The sequence below is a fragment of the Calonectris borealis genome, chromosome 1 (genome assembly GCF_964195595.1).
Source record: "Calonectris borealis chromosome 1, bCalBor7.hap1.2, whole genome shotgun sequence".
Lineage (NCBI taxonomy): Eukaryota > Metazoa > Chordata > Aves > Procellariiformes > Procellariidae > Calonectris > Calonectris borealis.
Window position 1 is genome coordinate 42,539,324 of NC_134312.1, and position 23,308 is coordinate 42,562,631.

Genomic DNA, 23,308 nt, shown 5'->3' on the forward strand with positions numbered 1-23,308 from the left:
CTGAGAAAGGTAGCAAATATAGAAAAAGTTTTGTTTGAAACACACTTAGAGGCAGTAAACCCCAGTAGACACCTCCAGAAAATTTTAAAGCTACAAAACATTGATCAAAGAAAAGGATTCAGGTTCATCAAATGTTTACAAGTAAAGAAGAGCAAATCAGAATGCAATTAATCAGGGCATTGAGACCACTGTTAATGAAAACAAATCAGACATGACAGAGCCTGGTTTGAATAGAGTTTCTGTTTTCCTACTAACTGTAAGCACGGTGGGCCAGCCACGGATAGAAATTGCTTTGAATTCTTTGCTACCATCTTAAGCTTAGACAATGAAAAACAGCGGACAGATGGAAAACTACTTTTGCGAACTCCATTAAAAACTCACCATAGACATCATACCTGATGTTTTGAGGCAGCCGCTGATGCATAACTGACCTCATAGTTAATAGAAATTATATACCTAGCAGGTTTTACTTAATTACCAGAGAACCTACTTGTATTTTCAGGAAATTTCTGACCTTTAGAATTTATTGTAGATTACCCTGTTAAGGATCTGTCTTCAGATTAAGAAAAAAAAAAATGCATGACTACCAAAGCTATGGAAATCATGTTCTTATAACAGCACCTCATTTTATAGTGATAAGAGCAAAATAAAGAACTCTTAATTTGCAGCAGATGTGACCTACACAGCCTCTGCTGATAAGCAGGCCCAGTAAGGATACATCCACTTTCATAAATTTTTCTATTCCATAGGATAATGTGGAATAATCTTCCTAAAAGCATCACAAAAAAAATTAAGCATTGCAAAAAGAAATACGTCAATACCTCATTTCACAATCACTTTCACATTTATTAAATTGAGCTACCATTTTATATGTTGGTACAACTCTCTCAGGTGAACAAGTCTAAACAGAGTGGGTAATTCTTTGAAAAACTAATAAAAATGCCACTTGATATTTTTCAGTTATTTGAACAGACACGTTAACAAGCACATCCCTGTAAACCCAGCTGAAGTTGCCCTTCTCAGAATCACCAATTCCAAGAACACTAATTAACAAAATCTTTCCAGCAAGAGAAATTCCAGCAGGAACAGACAGTAAGAAAATTGTAATAAGCCACATCAGAACTCTTGCTTAGAATAAGCATTGACAGAATTTGCCTTTTTCTCTAAAAACATCCAGACTTTTGCAGCGCCAAAAGAATCCCCCCAAAATCCCTCATTTGGGGATTTAGAGCAGAAACTGCAATTCTAGTTACAAGTGAGGAGAGGGCACAATCAATCAAAAGATAACAACGCATAAGCTATTAGAACACAAAAGTGCTGTATCTGGAATAAACCGGTCAGCCACAGAGGGACCAAAGTCCCTCATTTCAGCACTTCCCTTAAGTTTTTAGAAACACAAATTCTGTCTCAGAGGAAGGTTCTGTTAACCACAGACTATAAATTCAAAACCAGGCAGACAAGCACAAAGACAACTAACATATTTTAATTGCAGAAAAGCAGTTTCTGGAATTAAGAAATGCAGTTCAATATGCAAGTTAATTTTGGTGACAGGTATATTGAAACCAAAGGCTATCTATCTCTCACTGTATATAATTAATAATACATTTTTATTTCTTAACACAAAGAATTTTACAGAATTAACAAGATGTATTACATTGAAAAGCGTATCTGGCTGAATATTTGAAGGAACAAGGAATATTTTAATTGATGGTTTAATTTTTGTTGTGACAGAGGTGGGGCTTTTTTTTACACTTTTCTGTTTTATACTTTCAGAGTAGATAGGAAATGCTATGTATCAGTTTGACAAAGGATATCATTGCTAAGTTTTAGCTAAAAAAATCACAGCAATGAAAAATACAGAAACCAGACATTTAAATATAAATTATTTGGTTTGAAAACCACTTAGCAAAATATAGGAAAGGAAGAAGTGCAATACAAAATATATATGTGCTTATTAAAACCTTTGTGATTCAACGCTCAGCTTCGGATGTCTGATGAAAAAGTAAGATCAGTCAAGATGGTCCACATAGCAGTTCAAAGGCTCATTGGTGTGAACATCTCTGCACTTTCAGTACTGCAGACATCCTCAAATGGAAAAGGATGACCTGCTCTCTTTCAGGCTAAGTACCAGTATAAAAAACAAGAAACGAGACAAAGAATGTTATAAACATATTATTCTTATATGTAGAAAACTCTGAAGAAGAGCTACCATTGGTATTTACACAGTCAAATCTAAAGCTTTTCACAGTGCATTATAAAACTGAATTTTCTCTTGCATATACTCCTTCATGCATTTTAGCTTCTAATTCCCTCTTATTTTCAAATAGGCCACTTTATTCTAATATCAAGTAAATGACGCCTTTTGGTATGGGGAACAGCCTTTATTATTTCCAATGAAAAGGAATGAACAGCATTTATATTAAAAAAGTGTTTAGCATAACTCAACAGACAGAAATTTGCCACATATTATTCTGAAAGCATCTAAAATTTTCAGTCCCTGAAATCAGTTTAAGACACTAATTATGAAGTAATGCACATCAAAACTAAATCCTCCCTTATTTAGCTCACTCCTTGTTTAGAAAATGTCTCCTCTTCATTTTTGTTGTCTTCCACTCTAAATTCCCCAAGGATTCCTTAAGATATTCACAAAATCATCATCATCCATAATTCCAATACTTAATCCTTCATAGTAATCTTCAAACTCAGAATAGGACACTTCATTGGGGTTGCTGCAGGACTCTCCTAATGTTTCTAGAAATGAAGATTTAATTTCTTCTTCTGTAGCTTTGCCTGTGAAAGTATATTTTTCCATTAAATACATTTTCAAGAACAGTGAATACATAGCATTTAATATATTTCAGGCAAGAAACTTTCAAATTTTAGCTTGCAAATTTTTTTTTCTTGAACAAATTCAATATTCTGATTTCAGAATGAAGTCATCGGCTCATTTAATACCAGCTGCAGAAATCATCCTACTTTAATAGCACATGATAGCATTAAATAGCAACAGAAGTATGAAGCCACAGTCAATTTCAATGAACTAGGAGATCAGGAAGATTTTTTTCTTCAAATGACTGCAAAAACTGAGTAATGCATTCATAAACTAAAATTTTGGTAATTCAGAAGTTATCTTGTAATAAAGCATATGTTTAATGTAATACAAGTTCAAAGCTCTAGAAAAACCTTAAGATGTAAGTTTGCACTCGAAAAGTGTTCTGCAATTGACACGTGTGTTTTAGTGACTTAATAAAGATTGTACTCAAGATGATTCCATAGCATTGAGAAAAAAAAAATGGAAAAAATATAGCATTATAGCATTGGAAAAAATTGCATGTGTAAGATCCCTATACCACCATGTGTCTTCATGTGTTACCATTAAAATCACTGGCAATACAGAAACCATCTTCTCTTCTACAGGTAAAACAGAAAGGGAGACTTCCATAATGACTAGTTTGGTACATGGAGATATTCTTTTAGAAACGGACATAAAAATACTTAAATTTCTATTTTTTCAATGCCAGGGTTTAAACATTTTTGAGAACCCTGAAAAAATAATGAAGATACCAACCCAATACCTCTATTAATGATGACAATTCTGTCCCTGAAATAAATGAATAATTTATTCAGAAGGAACTTCAAGTGCTGAGTACATTCAGTGTTAGTTGGAAACCTTGCATATTTTGATGGAAAACAGTAATATGAAAATCAGAGTATCCTCCTAAGTGAAAATTACTAATATCATATGTGTCACTGATAACTTGCACACCAAAGCTGAGAACTAACTACTTAAATGTAGTCCTACACAGGTAGGGAAAGGAGCTACTCTGCATGTATGCAGTATTTGCAGCTTGATAAAAAGTAAGTATTAAAATTGTGTATATGAACTCCATTACTATTTATAGTCATGTTCCAGATAGAAACATTATAGGTCATCAGAGGGAAAAAAGTTCTCCTTAACAGTCACATCTAAGCCAATATGAAAACAGTTTGTATTTGCAACTCGTTTCTGGATCCGGTATCTCTGCTAACAAGATGACTTCAGTAGTTACAGATTTTAATTTTTTTTGTTCATATGAATTACCTGCCAATACTAGAGGATGTTTCTTTGCACAGTAACATTTTCTGATATCTACCATAGACACACTCCCAGTTTTGTTGAAATCTAGTTTCATATAAGCCTACAAAGGGGAAAAAAAATCATATAAGCATATAAGGAAAAAGAAAAAAAAAAAAGTGGAAAGATGTAAAGATCAAATATACTTAACTACCTAGCACATATTTTTAGATCTTGTGCAATGGATTATGTCAACTTACCTATTTTTTGTAAGGCACTAGATACCAGAAAATTATTCTAGATAATGGAATTCCATAATTATTTTATCTCAACAGCTTTCACATCAAATGTGGTCTCGTCACCAACTCAAAAACACTTGTCTTCTCTCCAAAATTTCTAGCTCATCCTTAGAATCAGAAGTTAAGCTGCTTCCCTTCTGCTCCTCCAATTACCAAGATCCCTGTGTCATTCTGATAGGCCTCAACACAGCCTTTTCAGCACTGCTAACAGCAGCTTCATTTTCATTTCAGTTTACTCAAATACACATTCTTGATACATAGGGCTAGGAGAGTCAGATCCTCCATGATTAAAAGTATGACAGTATGTGTCATTTTTCTTGATCTTGATATCCAGTCGCTATTCTATTGGCTGGTTTGTAATCAGTGTTTCATACTGCAAACAGCTCCATATTACATTACAGACATATAACAAATGGCATTTCAAATATAGGAAGTCTTACAAATATAATGACTCTAAATGTAGGTCTCAAAGGAAGCAAGTATCATTGCCTCTATTTCAGACACTGAGAAAAAAAAAATCTGCACACAGATACAGTGATCTGCCAAATAAGGAAACAGACTCCTGAAGAGATAGCTTCAGGGTACACTGGACTGAACTGTAAGAATAGCACACATATGCAAAAACTCATAATAATAAAGGAATTCATTCTGGAGTTCAAAATTAACTAATTCAGTTAGTTTGTAGTCTAGGTTAGCATGCAGTCTTCTAATTTATGTTTATTTTAATAAACTGATCTGAAAGTTTAAAAAGTCAATTACCAGATGAACAATTCAACAACAAAAAACCCACCACCAACAAAAAAACCCACCACCAACAAAAAAACCCACCACCCAGAACATGACGAATAACCAACTTCAAAGTTAGACTGCAAAATATCTACACCTAGAATATCTGCAACAAAACTTACTTTTCTTACAAATGCTTTCCGATATTCATTCATTTCTCCAAATACGGCATGAGTAAATTCTCCATAGTCGACCTTATCACTCTTGCTATCATCAAGAATAAGCCATAAAGATTCAAAGTCCTGGAATTTAAAAATGTTTTACCAAAGTTCTTCACTATGTCCTAGAATGAAACAATTGCTATAACAGGAAATTACAGTATTCTCACAAAAAAACAACCTGATATCCAGAAAAAAGATGGATTGCAAGCCCACTTGCTTTTTCATGATGTAAAAAGATTGCACATTTTAAAATTTTTGTTTGTTGTTTTTAAGAATTTCACATAGGACTGAATGCAGAAATGCCATATACCACAAGGGGGAAAAAACCTTGCAAAAAACAGCTATTAAACTATAATTTTAAGCAAAGAAAGGAAGTGATTCTATAAATTAAAGTAAGATAATACCCATGATTATAGTTTCAGCTACACTTACCCCTTCAGGTATTTCCAAATGGAATACTTTTAAAGCTTCTTTAAAGTCTGCCTGAGAGAGAAAACCATTTCTGTTTTTGTCTATGTGTCGGAAATACTTTCCTAAGCCTGTTATAACCCGAACTCCTCTTTTACTTAGTGTCTCTTTGAGTATACCTGAGGATTTAGAGAAATAAAGGACACAATGTTTACCTGAAATTGGCCACATGCTATATAAAAGTAAACCACAACTACTTATGATACTGCTGGTTAAAATGACACATCCACGCATCCAGGCTCCCTTATCTTTGATGAGAGAATGTCAGTTCAAAATGAAACTATCAGTTACTTAACATTTGAGTAGAAATCATGTAAAGCAGCAGCCAACATCTAACAAAACATTTAAAGAGATCACAGAAGGAAAGGAAGAACGGATATCACTCTTTATGTGCTCAGATTGTAAAACTGCTTACTTCTGCTAGAATTGATTACGTACCATGACTCAATGTACAAAGCAATTTAGGAATACTACTTTTTGGTAATACAAACATTCCATTATGGGACACACAGTTGCTTCTTCATTGTACAAACATGTTAAATACATGTGGAAACAAGAACAAATACAAATAATTCTGCAAAATCGTTCCAAAATGATATAGAGAGAACTATTTCTATGGTAAAAATGACAGCCTTATCAAAATCTCTAGGTAGCAGGTTTACTTTAGGGATGTCTGAGTTTCTCAGCATACTCTGTTAACAGAAGTCATCTGCTATCATCATATTATATCTTCAGATTACTCATATCTACAATTATAAAGCAAAATAGGGGGGATGGTGAAAGAAGAAAGTTTTTTTTCCAGTAAAGTTAAATTCAGACGTATGTTAAAAGATGTCTTGAAGTATATACAGATAACCTTCTTCCAAGCCAGACCAGCAAACCTTAGATGTAGTCAGATAATTGAGAAATCAATTTGTGTCTATTATGCAAGGGAAAACATGGAATAACTAAAAGATTAAAAAATATCCCTAATTCATTATTCCAACAACTTTTATAAACATAAATGTCCAGGCAGATTTTAGTGACCAAAAACTGCCTACTTAAAACAGGTTTAGCTAACGACAGTAAATAGTGGAGATTCTGTGAACTGGAAGCTTAGTTCAACAGTTTTTGCTGACCACAGGTTACAAAGATAAAACACAGCACTGCATAAACATCTTTCCATAATTTTAAACACAAAGCTATGCCTTTGTCCTAAAGACTGTAGGTAGGAACTATGGTAAAATTTAATTACATATTCCAGAATATACTACTCAATTGTACTCACATATTTTAATAAGCATAGTATTAAAGACTATCAAAAAACAACTTATCAAAGTATAGAAATAATGGCCCAAAGAAGGATTGTGTTTGTACATTTTTGCCAGTAACTTTTTAAATTTAATGCCAGTTTAAAACAGGATCAGCGTTATGCTTCAGTATTTTTTCAGAGATTATGTTGACACAGAGATGAACATTTTATTGATTGCATTCACAATTATTCTGTACTGTCTCCACAATCTTTAGCCAGATTGTTTATTTAAAGAAAGAGAGAGGAGAAAGTATTCTTATGATTGACTTATTCTGGTATCAGATTCTAATAATATTCTGATAAATGTCTAACTTTTGTTTAATATCATTTATAATATTACTATTGTTCTTTGTGTTGAGCTGTAAAGATAGAGATACAGAAATTAAAGTTAAATGGGTTCTGGCAGACAAACCTTGAATCTTCTTGAAAACTTTGCTGTCATCAACCACTTGCTTGGAATGCTCTTGCTTGAATTCCATAGAAGAAGCTCTAAAATAATCAAAATTAATCTTGATTGGTGAAATTTCATCTAATATTACTGAATTCAAAACAGCTGTAGTAAAAAACATATTGCACTTTATATTTAATTCTTATACTACCCTTATAAGCATAGTATCCAATTGCTTCAGTTTGAGATGGCACACACAAAAGTCTTTGCTGAACAGCTGCAGATATGCAGAAATACCTTTCTGATAATATTCCATTAGCAGCTCCTCTACTAATTCATTAATCATGGATAATTCCTCCTGTCCGTAAAATCTCCAGAAATTTATTTCAAGACAGTCCTAATCTTCAGCTCAGGCCACTGGAAGAGTTTGTGAAAGCAACTACATTTAGTTACCAATAGGAAAATAACATGAAGGAGCTACAAATCTCTTTTTAGAAGAGAAATAGCAAGGGTGTATACCAAAATCTGGATCAGCATATCTTAGGTATGATCTAGGAATTAAATTTTGTGTTTTGTCTGGCAAGGGATTCCCTCCTGAGAAGGGCTTCCCAGAAACTCCCATCAGAAATTATTATTATTGAGGTTGATTAAAAAAAATACTGTGGAAGAACCTATTGGAAGAAGAAAAAAAAAAAAGGTCCAATAATTATTTTAATCTGAATAGGAAGGCAAATGCAGAAGCACTAGTGTCAACTTTGAGCTGCTTGCTCACCAGTGCTTTGCCATGGAGTACTCCTCCTTCTGCTTTCTGAGGCCAAAGACTTACCTCTCTGCTATTAAGTCTTTTCATCTCCACTTTGGGTACCTCCCATTATGAAGTCCCTAAAAGCTTGTCTATATCAAACCACCTGAACTGGAAAGTCAACACTGGGAAGTCCTCTACCTACAGAGGAGAGCATACTCTCTCTAAAACACATGTAAATCACAAAAGATTTATGGCTTGTGACAGCAAGGCATAGCTGCTCCTGAAAACCTGTAACAGACCTTTTGGACTGTACCTGAGCAGGATTCTCTGTGAGTACAGTAATGGGAGTAAGAGGACTCAATTCAAGAGTTTTGCACCAGAGAATAGAGAGTTCAATAACACCCCCATTCAGAAGAAAAAGACAGACTTCACAACCTGAAATTTAGTCACTAATAGAAAGAACACAGAGAAAGAGTATAAAAAAGAAAGAAACAATCTGTTCCACCACAGGTAGCAGAAAATCCAAAATTATAACCCAGTGAGCAGGTCTTCGTTCTGGAGCCTTCAGAGATAACATTGGATCAACTCCAAATTTCACAGGTATAAGATTAGCAACAAATGAAAGAAAAAGCTGTTTACCAGAATGATAGGCTTCTGAGATGTAAAATGTCTTACATAAACTATGTGAAATTAAACTATGTTGTTTTTTATTTCATGGAAACCTTGCAGAGAGGGAACAATTAGCACTAAGCATCCTACAACTATACATTTCTTTAACCAATTACATTTTAATTTACTGTTTTATGTACTGTTAGCTCACTATGGCTCCTTTGCAAAGCTTTCAGTGTAAAGGGACCTTAAAGTGAATATTACCGTAACTGAGAACAAGCTTCATGTGTCTAAACACTTGCAGAAAGAAAAATAATAGTTAGTTAAGTTGTTATAATAAAAGTAGTCTTTAGATAGTGAATGTATTTAATTGAGATTCTGTTCCTGCTGTTCCTAGTCAAGAAGGGATTGAAGCATCTTATACATGAGGAGAGACCAGGAGAGCTGGGACTGTTTAGCCTGGAGAAGAGAAGGCTCGGGGGATCTTATCAAGTGTGTATAAATATCTGACAGGAGGGAGTAAAGATGATTGAGACAGGCTCTGCTCGGTGCAGCCCAGTGACAGGACAAGAGGCAATGGGCACAACTGAAACACAGGAGGTTCCCTCTGAATATCAGGAAACACTTTTGTACTGTGAGGGTGATTGAACACTGGAATAGGTTGCCCACAGAGGCTGCAGAGTCTCCATCCTTGGAGATACTAAAAAACCCAACTGGATGCAGCCCTGAGCAACCTGCTGTAGTAAACCTTGCTTTGAGCAGGGGGCTTGGACTAGAGACCCTCTTGAGATCCCTTTCTACGATTCCATGATTTTATGAAAATTTGTACCTTGTAACATCTGCTATCAGCTAACACTCCTCACCAAAATTTGAGTAATCAAACATTGTATTTCAAACACTGTTAAGTAACTTCCATGTTCAGGCAACACAGCAGTGCAATAAATTTTATACCAAGATTTTGCTTGTGCTAAGAACTAGTATACTTACAATAAAAGCCAGAAACCCCAGAGAAAGATGTTTCATTCCCTAGACAGTTTACTTCTGTATAGATATTGAGATGAGAATACTACCTTCAAAAATAATGCATACTCAAAGGTACCCATTCACCTAACCATTTGAAAAAGTCCTAAGAAATTCCCATGTTTCAGAATATGGAACAACATAATTTACTAAAACCTATTTCGAAAGAATAAGTGCAGAAATCCTGTCCCAGTTCCTGAAGTCTTCAACATGTGGCAATATCTGGAAGAATGAAGGGATAGAAAGAGGAAGGAAAAAGAAAATGAAAAAGAAAAAACAGAGAAAGAAACCTCCAATTCTTCTCCTGCCTGTGTTCAAACACTTGCGTTATCATGACTGATACAAGCTTTTAACATAAGCTTCACAAAAGATTCAATAATAATGTTGATCAAAAAAAAAGCATTCTTCCCCAAACATAGTATTTTAGTTCATCACATAAGAAAAGTTTCAGTATATGATAATTTCATAGTTTTATAATTTAATTCTTATTTTAAAATTACTCCTTATCATTCTATAAAGTTACTGAATTACAGAACATCCACTAACATCTATTACTAATTTCTCCTAACAATAGCCTAAATACAGGTTCTTTTTTTTTAGCAGTATAAATAATATGATGTTCGAAGCTCTTATTAAAAAAATCTTTTTTGCTTAAGGAACAAAAGGTAATTTGAAAAACAGTTAGGTGCACTTACTTTAGAAAATCCATAGCTGCTTCATCAATACTTATCACGCGAAGGGTGAGAACTGAGCTCTGCTTAACACTTTCTGGAAGGTTATGATCAACACTTCGGAAAGTTAGGTTAGCTCCCTGTTGGTAAAGCATGCAATGATTTACAAATAGGTTGTGTATTTCATAAAATACGTTCTGCAAGACTTTCAAGAAGTATGATTGTTAAAAGCCTTGGTATGAAATAAAAAGGTGTAGCTAAGGTCAGTTAACCTTCTTAACAGAGCCCTTCTAGTACTAAATAAAAACAGCTGCAGGCTCCAAGATGACACATCATCCTCTACATAGAGGTTTGTCTAGTAAGAGGGCCTACTGTTGCCTAATCTACAGCTGAGAAACCTGAGATTACAGATTGTTGTTCCCTCAGCCAGGCTCTAATTTTCAATTTTTCTTCTCCCTTCATCCTTATAGGATCCAAAACTCACCGGACCACAGAAGAGGGTCACAGAAGGTGCCACATTGATTCCATAAGAGCAAAGTTCTCTCAGACTAGGAGAAACCCTCCACAGTTATTTTCAATAACCTAAAATCATACTTGAGATAAACAACTAAAAAGTATCCTTCCCAAAGTTCAAATAATTCCTGCAATGTTCAACTATAAAGTTATTTTTAGAAGTTGCTAGATTTCACTAATAACATATTGATTAAAAACATGTTATTAGTAGCATAGAATTCTATTACCCAGTATAATCTCTTCCCCTTCCCTCCAAGCTGGGGACAGAGGACACACCTCACATATTCTGCAAATACGTTACAGATGTTTTTTGGTTTGAGAGAAGAGTGAAGGGGAGAGAAAGAAAAGCAGCAAACTAAAAGCAAAGAATGCTGAGAAGAATCAAAAAAAAGCAGTAGCTCTAACTGTTATATCCATGCAGGCTTCGTTTATAAAGCCTCCTAACTCATAAGTTTCGAAGGAGACAGAGACACTGTTACTGTGCCAGTGACTCAACCATTTGGACTTTGTGAGAGATTTGTATATCATAATGTCAGTCCAGAAACCCAGTTTGCAGATACAGAGATTCACAGATATGACATCATTCCGAAGAGCTATTGAACTCAGTAGCAGTACATTTTCTGTATGGCTTTAAGACACATCTTTATTCAGAACACATTTCCATCTGCAGGTTGCAAAGATACAATGACAAAAAAAAAATCTCTAAAAAACAGCTTCAACCTCCGTACCATAAAGAAAGTAATCTATTTCATCTTGGAAACTCTTAAATTGTAGACATATGTAAACAGTTAGGATTAGGCAGGGGCCCAGACAAAACACTCTAAAAACTAATGTTGTCTTCTTTTACTTTCAATACTTCATTCACAGTTTTTGCTCTAAAGATTAGCAGGAGGATGCGAAGAACTCTGAAAACACGCTGTACTTGAAAAATTGCTCAAGTATTTATAAATCAGGAACACTTAACCCAGTACAGAAGTACAGAAGATGCAATATGATTTGTAGTCAGTCAGCTTAGCTGGTAGATGAAGTTTACCATTGTTTCAAAAGCTCTCTCTAAACAGCTGATGATAAACATTTTCAAACTTTACGCTAAAACCAATTAACCTGCAATTTCCTCATGTTTAAAAAAATTTTTGATCATTGCCTCATGCCAAATATGCCAGCAGAAATTGCAAAGACTATTAATTTTTAACAAGTACTTGAGCCTACTTCATCTTCAGGACTCTCCTTCCCGAGTTGTTAATTTTGCCTACAAAAAGGTCTACACTGTCTGCAGTCTTGTGCCCTCTAGTGGGAAAATTACAAATACAGCCTTATCTGAAGCCAAAAATTGAATCTCTAAAACACGGGATAGCAAAATAATCCAGACCCCTGAAAATCTTTAGTTCAAAAACGTTACTGAAGAGAAAGACTTTTGGTCTTCCCTGAAAGCTAGATCACAATTTTCAACTCAAATATCTAAATATTACTTCCAAATCACCAACAAAATTGACTTACATTCAACAGAAGAATACTTACAATATAGAAGTCACTAAGATCATAAGCTTTTCCCTTTTTTTGTCCACGTTGATGTTGGTAAACTCCCTTCTGAATGAAAGGCAAGGCGTTTGTTCTGTGAAATAATTGAAAACTGATATTACACCAATTAATTTTATTTAAGACTCTTAGAAGCAGTGGAAGATGTTTTCTAAAACCTTTTTAAAAAGTAATTTATCCTACCTATTTTTTCCAAACTGTCGAAATTCATACACAGTAAGAGATCTGTCACATGCAAAAAAAAATCCAATCAACTCTCTGCAAGCATCGCGACCATTTCTAGAAGAAAAATTGAAAAGCACCTTTATGTTTTTGCATCTTGTCATGGTTTAACCCAGCAGGCAGCCAAACACCACGCAGTCGCTCGCCCACTCTCCCTGCCCCCAGAGGATCGGAAGGGTAAGAGTGAGAAAAACTTGTGGGTTGAGATAAAGACAGTTTAATAGAACAGAAAAGGAAGGGAAAATAATAATAATAATAATAATAATAATAATAATAATAATAATAATAGTAATAAAAATGATAGAATATACAAAATGAGTGATGCACAATGCAATTGCTCACTACCCACGCTGACCGATAACCAAGTAGCGATCCCTACTTCCTGGAATGCCTACCATTCATATACTGAACGTGACGTCACATGGTATGGAATACCCCATTGGCCAGCTGGGCCAGCTGTCCCGGCTATGCTCCCTCCCAGCCTCTTGTGCACTTGGCAGAGTATGGAAGCTGAATGCCCTTGACTATAGCGTAGCAACAACTAAAAACGTCAGTGTGTTATCAACATTCTTCTCATACTAAATCCAAAACACAGCACTAGGAAGAAATTTAACTCTATCCCAGCCAAAACCAGGACACATCTATATAAATCCAATTCAACCCAAACATAAATAACATTTCTATTCTGGAATATGCATTTTATTTGCTATGTTGCATATTGTACAATCTTTTTCTTTGAATGAGGTATCTGACTATTTTCTCTAAACCACCATGGAATTCAACTTCTGGATCTGGACACATATTTTAATGCAATATTCCATTCTACATAATGTTAAAAACACCTTTCAAGGCTTCATGTTTTAGCATACCAATGTAGTTTTCACTCATTAACTAAAGGATTACCTACACCAGGACTACTGCATTCATTATGCTATATGAAGCTACGTGGCTGAATCCTCAGCTATGTCTAACAAGTATACAGCTCACTGCTTCAGAAAAGCACCACTTTCAGAGCTGAAGAATGTGTTTATGTCACCGCCACTCAATTCAGAAGTTTCAAAGATGCCCTAAACCTGCAAATTGAATACGTAAGGAGCTACAAACAAGACACAAAGCCATCCTTTCCATCCACAGTGGTTGCCACATACTAAGACAAGGCTAAAATAAATTTTAATCAACTGAGGTGCAAAGGCTAAGAGCACTATTTTTGGTAATGGTAATGTAACATTACTTATACATATTAACACTCTACAATGGGACTGTAAAGCCACTATCCATCAGCCATGTCAAAATTTCTATTATACATGTATACATATATATACCCACACAGCACATATTTTTTTTCTAAACATAGGGAACAGAAAGGTTCAGTGCAATTAATTATTTCAAGAGGGTAAAGATCATCATTCATAAATTCATAGAACTGAAAAGCTTCACAAAATTTGTGATTACCTCGATATAATCCTACTATCAAAGCGTAGCTTGTTAGAGAGCATGTTTTCAGTTAATCCTGATTTGGTCCTTATTCTGTGAAAATAATGCAGCACGTTAATGATACCTATATGCTCAGAGAGAAACGTTACATAAAAATCAACTGTTTCAAAACGGCAAAAAATGTGAAATACAGTATCCTTGGCAACTGGCTGAAGAGATGATCCCTTGTAGTTGAATTAGAAAGCAACTCAGAGTTGTAATGTGGAAGGTGTTCTGGAATTATATAATATGAGAGCACATTCACAGAAGGCACAGGTATGAATGGGATATATTTTGTTTACATACATTTATGTCAAGAACTAAACCTCTACCACTCACCGTACGTTCACCAATCACTGTGTTTTCTTCCAAAAATACCTAGGTTGGGGCTTCTTTACCCACCTAGATATTTTATGTTGGCCGTATTACTAGTTCCGGAAATGGAGATTAGTCCATGCGATGGATGTAAGAGACTGAGACTGGTTTTGTTGCCCGCCCCCCCCCCCTTTTTTTTTTTAAGAATACAAAGATGAAATTTGTTGAGAAAGACTTTAGAGCAGGATGTTAAAATGCACAAAGCAGAGATGTTTGCCTGCATGTTGAGAAAGATTAACAACAAAACTCGGACCTGCAGATTCATTTAGTTTTATGGATCACAATGTCTTCTCAGTTTTTTTAAGCTCTTGGAGTTACTATTTCAATGCTCCCAGGCCAGGAATGACACTTAAATGCCAATATGGTTAATTATTGCAGCAGAAATCAAAACATGAAACAAAAGTATGATTATATTGTGAAGATCTACATTAGCATTTACAAATGCATATTTATGCAATTTTATGCACCTCAGGATAGGAATCTCTAAAAGGATATGACAAGATTGCAAGCATTAAACAGCTCAGAAAAGGCTGGCAAAACCCTGTGATGAACAACATCAATATAAGCTTAAGAATGTTCTCCCAGGTTTTATAAATTCTATGAATCAATCATTATACACAGAGAATCCACATAAAAAGGTCCCACTAGGCAATTATAAGCATGGGGAGGCTACAAAAAGGCCTCGCATGAAGCTGGTGGATCTAAGACAGAAATAAAACATCTGGAAAGGCAAACAGACTTCGCAAAGCCCAAAATAATAAAAAATACAGCAGAAAATGTATTTCTGAAGAAAATGACCGCTAGAGAAATCTTACTTCGTTTCATGCAGCGTTCTTTTTCTAAAACGCATTGGTGCTGTCCCAAGTTCCAGAAGTCCATGAGCTTCCTTGTAAACATCAGCACATGTGGATTGCTCTGGGTCACTTATAACAGCTCTGACCGGAAAGAACAGGGAGAAGCCCTCTGACTAATTAGTAAGTTTGAATTTCAGATCTTACACATTCTTACTTAGGAAAGAAAACACCCAAGAATAATGCAGCAATAAAATCTTGGAGTTATCCATTAAGCTTGCATAAATTTGTGAGCTTATTTTTTTGTTTGCTTTTAAAAATTCTGAAGTCGATTACTCAAAATCAAATATATGCAATAATATTCTGGAAGTGCACTACTATGTAGTAATTTTATATGTATATATGTATTATTTAAAGTATATTGTATATATGTATATATGAAATAAATCTTAGGATTACAAATGGGTTTTCTTCTCATTTCCACTATTTCTGTAAATATTCCATCACTGATATTCTTTATCCATGGCTCCCTCCAAAATCAGTGACAGCAGTTACTAGTACTGGCCAGTGACATCATCCAGCAAAAACACTGGCACTTCCTCTCCCAAAGCACAGACTACACAGCCCATAGGATTCAAAGTCCCATCAAGCAGACAAGAAATAGCTGAACTGGTTTCTGAACATTTTGATATTCTCTGTATCAGTTTAACAAGTAAACAAAAGAAGAGACTCTTTAAAAATACATTAGATTCTTTTTACATTATTGAAATGGTTCATAATCAGAAGGAAAAAATAATTTTGCGCGGCTAGTATAGTTTTATAAACTTGGTCTCTGATCTATGCAGATCCATCTTTGCACACATCAGTTACACTGATTTAACTGCAAGATTGGCTTTACTAACAAAAAAAAAAATATCAAAACACCTTTGTGTTTCCTTTAATAGATTTTTTTCATGCAATAGTTTTGAACTAATCTTCCCCAATTAACATCCTGCTCTCTGATACCAATTTGTTTGGCAGTACTGGCACAGTTATACTTGGAACATAAACAGAGGTATTTTTTAAATTAAAAGTTCATCCTGATGCAGCTGCAGCACTACTGAATATTGTTTTGACATTGTCAACAGAAGGGTTCAGAGTAGGAGAAGGAAGACATGGAAAAAATAAGGGAAAGCAGCTGAAGGAGGTTAAGCGCAGAACGAACATCCGCGATCCAAGATGCACAAACCTGTATGTTTAATCCAACATCAGTAGGATTGAAACACTTCAACACACCAGCACATTTTTAAGATAATCTCTGTAAACATCTGCTCTACCTACATCTTTGTAGAGATATGACATGGGACAAGCATTTCTTTGAAAATTGGGGATTTCTGCACTGAACACTTCTGTATTTTTAATCCTGCTACAATGACACTTGGAATTTAACATTGTGTTTCAGTACAATCTTGCTTCCTTCATGCAACTTTCTTGATATCTCAGCTTTTAAATAGTGTAAAAGCATTGACAGTCTTTTAAACAATATAGGTCATTTAAACTGCAGTTGGAACGGAAACCAAGAAAAAATAAAATGGCGAAGTGCAACATTTCAACCTCAAAGTCTTAAGATCTGATGGGCTATAGTATCAGTACAGATGACTACAGAGATTGTAAACTAAGCACAGAATGCAACATACTGTAAAGCTACCCACAGATAGTTTTTAGCAAGTGTAAGGTAACATGAAACTATATTAAACTAGCTTGCAGCATCCTATATTGCCATAACCAGACAACTTGGATAAAGCCCTGAATTATTAAAGCATGCTTAAAAATGAGAGCATGTTTATGGGAATAATAATAAGGCAAGATGTTTTTACTATACGCATCTTTACCTGCAGTTTACTTTTTTCCCCCTTAACTTATAAAGGGATCTTTCTACATAGAAGCAATGCCTTCTCGGAGCTAAAGGGATAACAATGAAGTTAGGAGAGCCTTCCTGTACAACCTTGATCAACTTGATTCATCATTGTGCCTATTTTTCCTACCTGCCCAATATTGGTATAATACTCCTTTACTCCAGAGGGAAGTTATGTCAATATTAATAAAGGAATATTAATAAAATTAAGATTCTTAGAAGAGACAATAAATACTAAAGAAGTGTAATTTGTAACAGTCAGGCATCCATGTATTTTGCTGAGGTGCAAGAGGGTTATTTCTGATAACTAATGCTATTGTAATATCTCAAATTAGGTTCAAGTATAAAATTAAAAATTATTCTCAGAAAAAAAATTATCTGACTCATAGCACTTTAAACTGATCTTTTAATTTAAATTAAAATGACTTTTCATTTAAAGAATTTTTGCAAATAACAACACTACATAAGACTGCATAAGACTTGGAACGAGATGATCAAAATACCTCCTAGGCAAGAAAAGCCACACACTCACAGATCTAAATTCTTTTGTAGGGAAAACTAAAATTTTACATTATGAATTCACTTACCTAGATAATTGATCCACCATCACTTGTTCTACTACAGCCTGTTTTCTCCTCTCTGCAGCAACATCCTCCTGCAATGAAAAATTGACTGAGAAAAAATGAAATATATAACAGCAGACATTTCTAATAATAAATTACCCTTTAAGATAGCATTCAGAGGTCACAATCTTACCAATGTCACAATTAATTTTTTTCCATCTTTTTGAATAGAGTTCTATTTGCATAACAAATAGACAAATAATATTCTCTGCTACACACTCAAATTGTCAATGCATATTAGTTGTCAATAAACACGGGAATTCTAGTATTTCTGACAGACAGCATCCTTACCTCTGTATTGTTTCCAATAAATTCTGTAAGTACAATAGAGCTTGAGGAAACTCACACTATTCCAGGTTTCATGGTTGACACAAGATTCCAACTCACAGAATGAAACTTTACCTCCAGCAATATTTAGTCAAAAAAATTCTTTTAAGACTGAGTCTCAACGCACAATTTTTGTTTGCTGCATGCCACAATAATTTTCTGCTGAGACAGGCCAATCTGAAAAACCTTTCAGGAAAGATCATCCTAAGGGGGAAAGGGATTTAACATGATCTTATTATTATTTTTATTAGAGTAACACTGAACCATAACCTTGTGCCGTTCACTGTAAAGTGCTCAGGTGTTGATCATCATTTGTTTCATAAAAAGAGAAACCAAAGCACAAGAGGATGCCCCAGGACAGCATGGAGACCACTGGCTACAACCAGGCCCCAGCATCTCTCTTCGTTTTATCTTCCAGACTTCTGAACTTTTTCACTGCACTCAAAATTGCCTTTTTTCTCCAAGAAATAATTTTTATATATGAGAAAACAGAGATTATTGTTACTGAGGTGTTTATGCAACCTTTTTGACAGCTCTGTAGGTATTCTGAAGCTGAAGAATTAAGACTTTTTTCTGATTGGTTATTTTTTTCCCACGCAATTGTTGTGTGCAAACCAAATTCTAGACAGATCAAGCCTTCCCATGGCTGAAGAAGAACCGAAAGTTGGTTCCCAGACACCAGATAGCTGTAACGGATAATCCCTAATTCCACAGGGATGTTATGGGTATAATTCACAACCTTCAAGTAAATACTGATTGGCACCAACCAAAAAACCCAAACAAATAATGTAACATCAGACCAGCTAATGTTTATTCCAAACTAATTTTTAAGCCTTAAAAGATTTCTGAATTATAGGAGATATGGGGCTTTTTAGTTTGCTTTCATATTTCATTTTTATACCTATCAGAACAAGTGCTTTATTCTGAGTTACTGAATCTTTGCCCATTAACTGTTGCAACAGATGTATTAAAAAGCATTATGTAAAGGAGGACACAGTGGTAATACAGAGCAGTGTTTGTTAAAACACGACATATCCCATGGACCCCGCCTTATAGAGCCAAACGAGCTAGCATGCTGAAAAGAACCTGATTTTAAAAAAAGAAACCTTACACCTTGCATTTCAGTTGAATACTAGGTCACTAAATGTACTCTTCCATGGAACATCTTCCCGCTCTTAGGCAAAAGCTCTATGAATTTACAAAAATGCCGAGGCAAACATTGAACTTGCAGCAGCTCTCACTGGTTAAAAAGTATTAACTCTTGTTCACAAAATATGATTATTCGGAGAAAACCAACCTTCTTCCAAAAAAACCCTAATTTTATTATATACAGCATCTATTGGCAATCACACATGTACTATAATCTGTCTTGAATAAGGGAACTTTCATCCCAAACTACAGAAAAATCAAGAGAAATTCTACTTTAGAGTTTTTGGTAATGATTACAGTAAAAGGAAGTTTTAATGTTGTGTATTCTTAAGCAAATTTTCAAAGCACCTTAAAAGCAAATGCCTACAATTGAGGCAACGTATACCCAATGGAATTAATATGTATGCAGTTACTACTTCCAGTTTTTTCCATTATACCTACCACTATCAGAAGCTTGAACCCAAGAGAACCCAAGAGATGCTCCTAGCAAGAGACAGCCAGCCTGTGCAACCATGAGTGCTAATCAATAACAAAAGGGCTTCTAAAGGTCCCTGTGACACCTTGCTCAGACACCTGCTGGCTTCCTTTTAAAGCATGCCAGTTGCAGTGTACCTGTGATTTTGTGGTCCCGTACTGCTCCCCTTCCCAGTGTTTTCAGCTTATTTGATTTAGCATTAAGTAGTTACTCTCATGATACTTCGAAACTTTTTTCCATTATCTTCACCCTATAGTATAGATTTTTAAATTTATTCTAAAAATAACAAACCGGGGGTTCTTCAAGTTCTTCATAAAAGTACTTTCTGAGAAGATTTTCTTATCATGAAAATGAATAGTGACCTCAGTAGTGCAACATCCGCATTCACTTTGACGAGACTAGAAATCAAATAAATGTTTGCAATGATGCAAAAAAAGTCTTATGAGGAGCGGCTGAGGGAACTGGGACTGTTTAGCCTGGAGAAGAGGAGACTGAGGGGAGACGTTATCGTGCTTCTACCTGAAAGGAGGTTGTAGTGAGGTGGGTGTTGGTCTCTTCTGCCAAGTAACTAGTGATAGGACGAAAGGAAATGGCCTCAAGTTGCGCCAAGGGAGGTTTAGACTGGACATTAGGAGAAATTTCTTTACTGAAAGAGTGGTCAGGCTTTGGAACAGTCTGCCCAGGGAAGTGGTTGAGTCACCACCCCTGGAAGTATTTAAAAGACATGTAGATGAGGCGCTTAGGGACATGGTGTAGTGGGCTTGATGGTTGGACTCGATGATCTTAGAGGTCTTTTCCAACCTTAATGATTCTATGATTCTATATTTTCTATAAAATTCAGTGCATAGTGATGAGCAAACAAAATAAATTAAAATTATTACACACTTTTACAATCTCATAAAATTTCTCATGGCTTAGTATTCCATGAGAAAGTTAGAATGCTAACTGTTCAACAATATCTTCAAAAAACAGTTACAAAAGCCATCACTCTGCATATGCAAATACTTAATCATGCAATATCAAATCTCAAGGTTCTTTATCATTGGAAATAATCCTAAATTCAAGGCTTAGCCTTAGATGGGCAAGACTCCTATTGTTCAGTCCTAAAAAGAGTAAAAATCGTGTCTATGTGAGAAATTAAAGAAACATATTGGGTACGTCCATATAAGAAAAGTTTTAATTCCCCTCTATGCATGCTAGTGAGGCCATACTTGTCTCCAGTTTTTGGGGCTCCCTCCTTCCCAAAATCAATAGGGGTGAGAGGAACCTGGAAAGGATCTGACAGAGGATCGGAGCCAAAGCAACTGGAAGGAGAGGCTAAGGGAGCTTGGGTTTGTTTAGTTTGCAGAAGCAGCAGCTATGAGGCATTCTGAAAACATCCTACTACCAAAGGGAAGTTACAAAGAAGACAGAACCAAACTTTTTTTGACAGTGGCCAACAGTATAACAGGAGGCCAAGATTACAAACTAAGGCTTTGGAGGGTTGGTGTGGATAATAGGAAGAATTTCTTCACAAGGAGAGTAGTGCATCACAGGAAGATGTTGCCTAGAGATGCTGTAGAAGCTCCATCCTTGGAGCTTGAAGACTCAGCCAAAGCTGTGGCTGACCTGATCTGACACCAGCAGCAGAGCCCATACAGCTTACAAAGCCAGTTCTCATCACATACTCCGTTTCAGGAGTTAATGAGGGAAAACAGCCTGGTTTCTCTAGAAACAAGTCAGACTAAGAGCAGATAGAATCAGCTGGATCATGGAATCCGTGGATCATGGAATCCAGGCTCACGTACAAGCTATAGACCAGAGGCAATGTAACACTATACTCAGGTTCACTCAACTCACTCAGTTAATCTTAGTTGTATGTATATATTTGTATTTATTATTCATAATTTGCATTCTCATTTATATACATTACTGCATAAAATACAAGCATTGCAGATAAGATTAAAAAAAATGCTCACTGGATTGCTCAGTCAGCTCCCATTGAAACAAATGTTTTAACTCCCATGATTTCAATGGGTGCAATTACATACTAGGACAAAATCACCAAAGGTCTAACTTCTGCAGAACATCTGGGAAGTCATTCTACAAGTCTAGACAGTTAACAGCATAATACCAGCCAAAATACTTACAGCTTCTGATTTCCTTATACTATGCTGCATATTATAGGGCTTGCTTGTGTAGCATTGTTGTAGGAGAGTTTTCTCATCAAGAGCTGTAAGATCATCATTATGTCCATCTTCAAGCTGTGTATCCTACACAAAAATACATTCTTTTCATAAATCAAATTCAATTAATTCTAAGAAAAACAAACAAACAAGAAAACCCCCACACAACACATTCCCCTCAACAATTTATTTTAAAGTATTTTTCTTTCTTCTTTATTTTTTAAAGTGTCTACTTCTTCCACTTCATGCTAATTAGAAAAAGTAAAGAATTTTTTTAAGCCTAGCTTGCTAAAGAAAGTGAACTTACAAGTCTTGCTCTCTAGTCTTTCCTTATAGCTTTTGAATACTTACCAGCTTTCAACCATATTGAAATAAAAAAAAAATCTCAAAAATACTGTGTTCCTACAAGTTTTGTGAAAAATTAGCAGCAAGTCAGAGAAGGTAGACTGTTAGTACCCCTCACAAGAAGAAAAGAGCTCATCCTTTTTCTGTTCTGCTCAAGAACAGCCAAGTGAAAGCAGCAGATTTGCCATTATGCATATAGCTCACAGTTCACCATTGCAGAAATGCTGGGTTTTGACCAGCAAAGAAGTTAAATACAGTCTAGATAGGGGAAAGCCAAAGCATACTGCTGAACTGGGTCCAACAGACTTGTAAATCAAGTATTATGGAAATATCTTCTACATGGAGGATATGAAGAAAACTGACAAAGGATGCTGTGTTTACAGAAGTCAGGAAGGAGGGAACATGGAAAAGAAATCAGAAGATTATTTTTTGTTAGCTATGCTCCTCTAGGAGCAGCTTCTTTTCAGAGAAGAAAAGTTATTACAAGTTCCACTAACCAGACAAAATAATAAGTATCTTGAAATCTAAAGAGGTTTTGATTTATTAATTTAATCAGGTAGTGATAATATCTAACACAGAAAATTGTTCTGCTAGACATTATGTTAAAATCTGTCATTAAGAACTGACACACATGGTTTCTACTGCTTAGCAAGTATCTAACCCAAAAACACCAGAATAAGCTAGTCCTGCTTTTTCTCTCCCAGTATACACTTGCCACTTATTTCTTCAGTTTCGGATTGACTTGGCTGTTCCTGTAAATACCCTTTTGATGGGCTTGCAGTACAGCATATAAAGGAGTTACTCCTTGGAAAGCAGATGACACAATTGTGACAGACTGGTAGATAAAAGTGGAATAATTTAAAAAAAAAAAAAAAAAAAAAGCGCAATACTACAACTAATCCCCAGAACTGACAATCTTAACTGCCAC

General features: G+C 35.3%; 1 protein-coding gene across 3 annotated transcripts in view; it reads right to left on the reverse strand.

Annotated features, from left to right (window-relative positions):
* Positions 1-828: 828 nt before the first annotated feature.
* CAPS2 (calcyphosine 2) overlaps positions 829-23,308 on the reverse strand; it is a 33,511-nt gene continuing 11,031 nt past the window's right edge. For all 3 annotated transcript variants that reach the window (XM_075150095.1, XM_075150087.1, XM_075150106.1), the window contains 12 exons: positions 22,000-22,122; positions 17,884-17,951; positions 15,427-15,546; positions 14,216-14,290; positions 12,725-12,820; positions 12,524-12,617; positions 10,517-10,632; positions 7,472-7,548; positions 5,733-5,887; positions 5,262-5,381; positions 4,082-4,178; positions 829-2,790 (listed from right to left, as the gene is read on the reverse strand). In XM_075150095.1, the coding sequence (XP_075006196.1) occupies positions 2,615-2,790; positions 4,082-4,178; positions 5,262-5,381; positions 5,733-5,887; positions 7,472-7,548; positions 10,517-10,632; positions 12,524-12,617; positions 12,725-12,820; positions 14,216-14,290; positions 15,427-15,546; positions 17,884-17,951; positions 22,000-22,122 (1,317 nt within the window). In that variant the 3' untranslated portion in view covers positions 829-2,614. The remainder of the gene's footprint in view (positions 2,791-4,081; positions 4,179-5,261; positions 5,382-5,732; positions 5,888-7,471; positions 7,549-10,516; positions 10,633-12,523; positions 12,618-12,724; positions 12,821-14,215; positions 14,291-15,426; positions 15,547-17,883; positions 17,952-21,999; positions 22,123-23,308) is intronic.